The 4,383-nt window shown below is 60.6% G+C and overlaps 1 protein-coding gene across 4 annotated transcripts in view; it reads right to left on the minus strand.

The window, feature by feature from the left end:
* Nucleotides 1-1,375: 1,375 nt before the first annotated feature.
* mapkbp1 (mitogen-activated protein kinase binding protein 1) overlaps nucleotides 1,376-4,383 on the minus strand; it is a 22,388-nt gene continuing 19,380 nt past the window's right edge. For 3 of the 4 annotated variants that reach the window (XM_030357299.1, XM_030357297.1, XM_030357296.1), the window contains 4 exons: nucleotides 4,129-4,383; nucleotides 2,616-3,860; nucleotides 1,860-1,936; nucleotides 1,376-1,641 (listed from right to left, as the gene is read on the minus strand). The exon at nucleotides 4,129-4,383 is cut by the window's right edge and continues 77 nt beyond it. In XM_030357299.1, coding sequence (XP_030213159.1) covers nucleotides 1,420-1,641; nucleotides 1,860-1,936; nucleotides 2,616-3,860; nucleotides 4,129-4,383 — 1,799 coding nt within the window. In that variant the 3' untranslated portion in view covers nucleotides 1,376-1,419. The remainder of the gene's footprint in view (nucleotides 1,642-1,859; nucleotides 1,937-2,615; nucleotides 3,861-4,128) is intronic. The other variant, XM_030357298.1, reaches the window with a different exon arrangement.

The raw sequence follows: 4,383 nt of genomic DNA on the forward strand, positions 1-4,383 counted from the left end.
TGATAGCAGCAAGCTAACATGATAGCAACAAGCTAACAGACAAGCTTCAACTGCAGCTAGCGCAGCGTCACTACCATATATGGGCAGTCCCATACATGGTCTATTGTAACTGTTTCCTGTCTGTGGTGATAGGAAGGGTGTCTGGACCAATCAGATTTGGTCTGTCCAACCAGTCTTCCACATCATACGTTTCATTATAATTGTCAATATATTATCATAATATAATCATTATTATTAGTAAAACACGGTTTGAGTGCAAACAATGGTAACATTACGTTACAGCACGAAAGTTACTGTGCTGAAAAATAACAAACTGTTAATAAATAATGAACTAGGTCCTGAAACGTAGTGGAGTGGACTTTACTCGGGTCTCTAGTGTAGTAGCAGTATTAGTACTTTAGCATAGTATCAGTATTAGTACTCTAGTCTAGTAGCAGTGCTCTGTGTGCAGTGCGTTGCACACAAAGGACTGGGCTGTGCCGGCGGGAATACACACGGAGCGCGTGTTCACGCCGTCGCCATAGCGACTGACTAAGGAAGGTCCGACGACAAAGCGACTGTCGGTCTGGTTGTCGTAGCAACGGAGGGGAGGCTGCTTCACTTCGGCTCCCATAAACTACATGTATGTACCACACGCGCGTGCGTGCGTGTGGTACATACATGCACGCGCGCACGCACGCACACACACACACACTGTAGTCCTCTCACCCAGATGGTCTAGACTGAACACTGTTCTAAAGGACGCGCCCCTCGGTCCCTCGGTCCACGGAGAGCATAGCGTTCTTTGAAGATCCGCACAGTAACCCAGAGGAACCGGAGACACCAGGAGGAACGTCAGCACGGGCCTCAGTACAGGGGTGGAGGCCAGGTGGTCCAGGACCGGAAGGGGAGGGGGGTCAGTGGTCCAGGACCGGAAGGGGAGTGGGTCCAGTGGTCCAGGACCAGGACCAGAAGGGGAGGGGGGTCTAGTGGTCCAGGACCAGGACCAGAAGGGGAGGGGGTTTAGTGGTCCAGGACCAGGACCAGAAGGTGAGGGGGGTCCAGTGGTCCAGGAGGTGATTGGGGTCTCGTGGGGGGGGGGGGGTCCAGTGGTCCAGGAGGTGATGGGGGTCTCGTGGGGGGGGGTCCAGGAGGTGATGGGGGTCTCGTGGGGGGGGGGGGGGGTTCAGTGGTCCAGGAGGTGATGGGGGTCTCGTGGGGGGGGGGGGGGGGGTCCAGTGGTCCAGGAGTTGATGGGGGTCTCGTGGGGGGGGGTCCAGTGGTCCAGGAGGTGATGGGGGTGTCGTGGGGGGGGTCCAGTGGTCCAGGAGGTGATGGGGGGGGGGGGGGGTCCAGTGGTCCAGGAGGTGATGGGGGTCTCGTGGGGGGGGGGGGGGGTCCAGTGGTCCAGGAGGTGATGGGGGTCTCGTGGGGGGGGGTCTAGTGGGGCTCCAGCTTCTTCTCCACAGCCTGCAGGAGGAGCTGGGAGTAGCGCTCCAGCAGGTCCAGGGCCCGCTCCTCTCCTCCCAGCATGCATTGTGGGTCCAGCCTTCCCAGGGTTGGGGTGTTTAGCTCCGCCCTCAGGCTGCCAAAGGCCTCTGATAGGACCTTGTTCATCTCATCTTTATCAGGGGCTGAGGCGGGGGCGGAGCTACTGCTCACCTGGAGGTAAAACATTCATGCACACATACATGTAACCTGTGTGTGTGTGTGTGGATGTGTGTGTGTACCAGGCTGTGTGTGTGTGTGTGTGTGTGTGTGTAACAGGCTGTGGAGGTGTGTGTGTGTGTGTGTGTGTGTGTGTGTGTGTGTGTACCAGGCTGTGGAGGTGTGTGTGTGTGTGTGTGTGTGTGTGTGTGTGTGTGTGTGTGTGTGTGTACCAGGCTGTGGAGGTGCGCTGCCCTCCTGAAGGTCCTCTGGAGCTCAGCAGCCGCTGCTCTGCAGACCTCCAGACTCACTGAGGGCAGAGAGACAGGTCAGAGAGACAGGTCAGGGAGACAGGTCAGGGAGACAGGTCAGGGAGACAGGTCAGAGAGACAGGTCAGGGAGACAGGTCAGGGAGACAGGTCAGAGAGACAGGTCAGGGAGACAGGTCAGAGAGACAGGTCAGGGAGACAGGTCAGGGAGAAAGGTCAGAGAGACAGGTCAGGGAGAAAGGTCAGAGAGAGGTCAGGGAGACAGGTCGGGAGACAGGTCAGAGAGACAGGTCAGAGAGACAGGTCAGGGAGAGAGTTCAGGGAGACAGGTCAGGGAGACGGGTCAGAGAGAGACAGGTCAGAGAGACAGGTCAGGGAGACAGGTCAGAGAGACAGGTCAGGGAGACAGGTCAGAGAGACGGGTCAGAGAGACGAGTCAGGGAGACGGGTCAGGGAGACAGGTCAGAGAGACAGGTCAGAGAGACAGGTCCGAGAGACAGGTCAGAGAGACAGGTCGGGAGACAGGTCAGAGAGACAGGCCAGGGAGACAGGTAAGAGAGACAGGTCAGGGAGACAGGCAGCCACCTCAGACAGGTGAGACAGGGGCACCACAGACAGGTCACAAGGTGAGGGAGAGACAGGTGGTGAAGTAAGACGGGTCACAAGGTGTGGGAGAGACAGATGGTGAGGTAAGACAGGTGATAGTGTGTGGAGGTTCACCTGAAGACTCGTCATCGCCTCTTTTCTCGTCCTGGCTGGTGTCTAGGGCCTGGACGTGCAGCTCCGCGGTGGGGACCACTCTCTCCCTCCAGGGATCTGGAGTGGAGCCCTGCGCTGGGTCCTTGTGGTGCAGCTCCGTTGTGGAGACCCCTCCTTCTGGCCAGGATTCTGAGGTAGAGCTCTGTGCTTGGGTCTGGTGGTGCAGCTCCGCGGTGGGGACCACTTCCACACTCGAGGGCTCTGAGGTGGAGCTCTGCACTGAGGCCCGGGAGGTCTGTTGGTGCAGCTCCGCGGTGGGGACCACTTCCACACTCCAGGGCTCTGAGGTGGAGCTCTGCACTGGGGCCTGGGAGGTCTGGTGGTGCAGCTCCACGGTGGGGACCACCCCTGCGTTCCAGGTCTCTGAGGTGGAGCTCTGAACTGGGGCCTGGGAGGTCTGGTGGTGCAGCTCCACGGTGGGGACCACCCCTTCGTTCCAGGCCTCTGAGGTGGAGCTCTGCACTGGGGCCTGGGGGCCCTGGGGGGTCCGCAGGGGCGCTGGTGAGGAAGAGGAGGAGCCAGGGGCCGTCCTGGCGGCCGGCGAGAACGCCGCCAGGCTGGGCTTGTCGGGGAGGGCGTGGCCAAACTCCACGCTGAGCTTCGCCTGCAGGTTGCCGTGGTTACCAAAGGAGAAGGCGGCGGCGATGGAAGGGCCGGAGATGAGGGTGGGGACCACGCTGGCGCTGGGGGGCGCGGCCAAAGCACAGGCCCCGCCCCCCGGCGGGCGGTCCTCGGCGAGGGTGTCCAGGCCGTCCCCCAGCGAGGCTGAGCGGGACATCTTGGCCATGGAGCTGGTGGTCGGGCTCATGTAGGAGCGGGACGCGCGCCGCAGGCCGCTAGCCGCCGCGTCACTAGCAGGGAAGCTAACGGCGGCGCCGTACGCATCGCTACTGGCCACGCTGCTAGCCACGCTGCTAGCCGCGCTGCTAGCCACGGGGCTGCTAGCCATGTTGCTAGCGGTGACGTTGCTAGCGGCGAGGCTGCTAGCAACGACGCCTGCAGGGATGCTAGCGCTGACAGGGCTGAGTTTAGAGCTGCTGCTGTGGTTGTTGATGGCGACAGGGCAGACCGCCAGCGGGTACGGGCGTGGCCGGGGGGAGGTGGGCAGGGTAGAGGGGGCGGGGCGTCGGGGGGAGGAGGGGAGGGTCGTGGGGCGCTGGGGGAGGGGGGCCACCTCCCTGGAGGGGCGAGAGATGGGCTTCTCTGCTGGAGAGAGAGAGAGAGGTAAGGAAAGTGTGTGTGTGTATCTATGTGTGTGTGTGTGTGTGTGTGTGTGTGTGTGTGTGTGTGTGTGTGTGCGTCTGTTTGTGTGTGTGTGTATGTGTATGTGTGTGTATGTGCGTGCGTGTGTGTGTGTGTGTGTGTGTGTGTGTGTGTGTGTGTGTGTGTGTGTGTGTGTGTGTGTGTGTGCGTCTGTTTGTGTGTGTGTGTGTGTATGTGTCTGTGTGTGTGTGTGTGTGTGTGCGTGTATTACCTGCGTCGGGCATCAGACTCTGCACCGATTTGGCCTTTCGGAGGCCAGAGGAGGAGCTTAGGTATGAGGCCACACCCCTGGCCACGCCCCCCACACTCCTCTTAGACTCCGCCCCCCCCGGGGGTTTCTTCCTGGCCCAGGCCTCGCTGGGCTGGTTCAGCGGCCGCACCTCCGAGACCTGAACCCTGGACCCCTTCGCTCCTCCTCCTGCTCCTCCTTCGTCTCCTCCTCCTCCTCCTCCTCCTCCTCCTTCGT

Source organism: Gadus morhua, chromosome 5, assembly GCF_902167405.1.
Source record: "Gadus morhua chromosome 5, gadMor3.0, whole genome shotgun sequence".
Taxonomy (NCBI): domain Eukaryota; kingdom Metazoa; phylum Chordata; class Actinopteri; order Gadiformes; family Gadidae; genus Gadus; species Gadus morhua.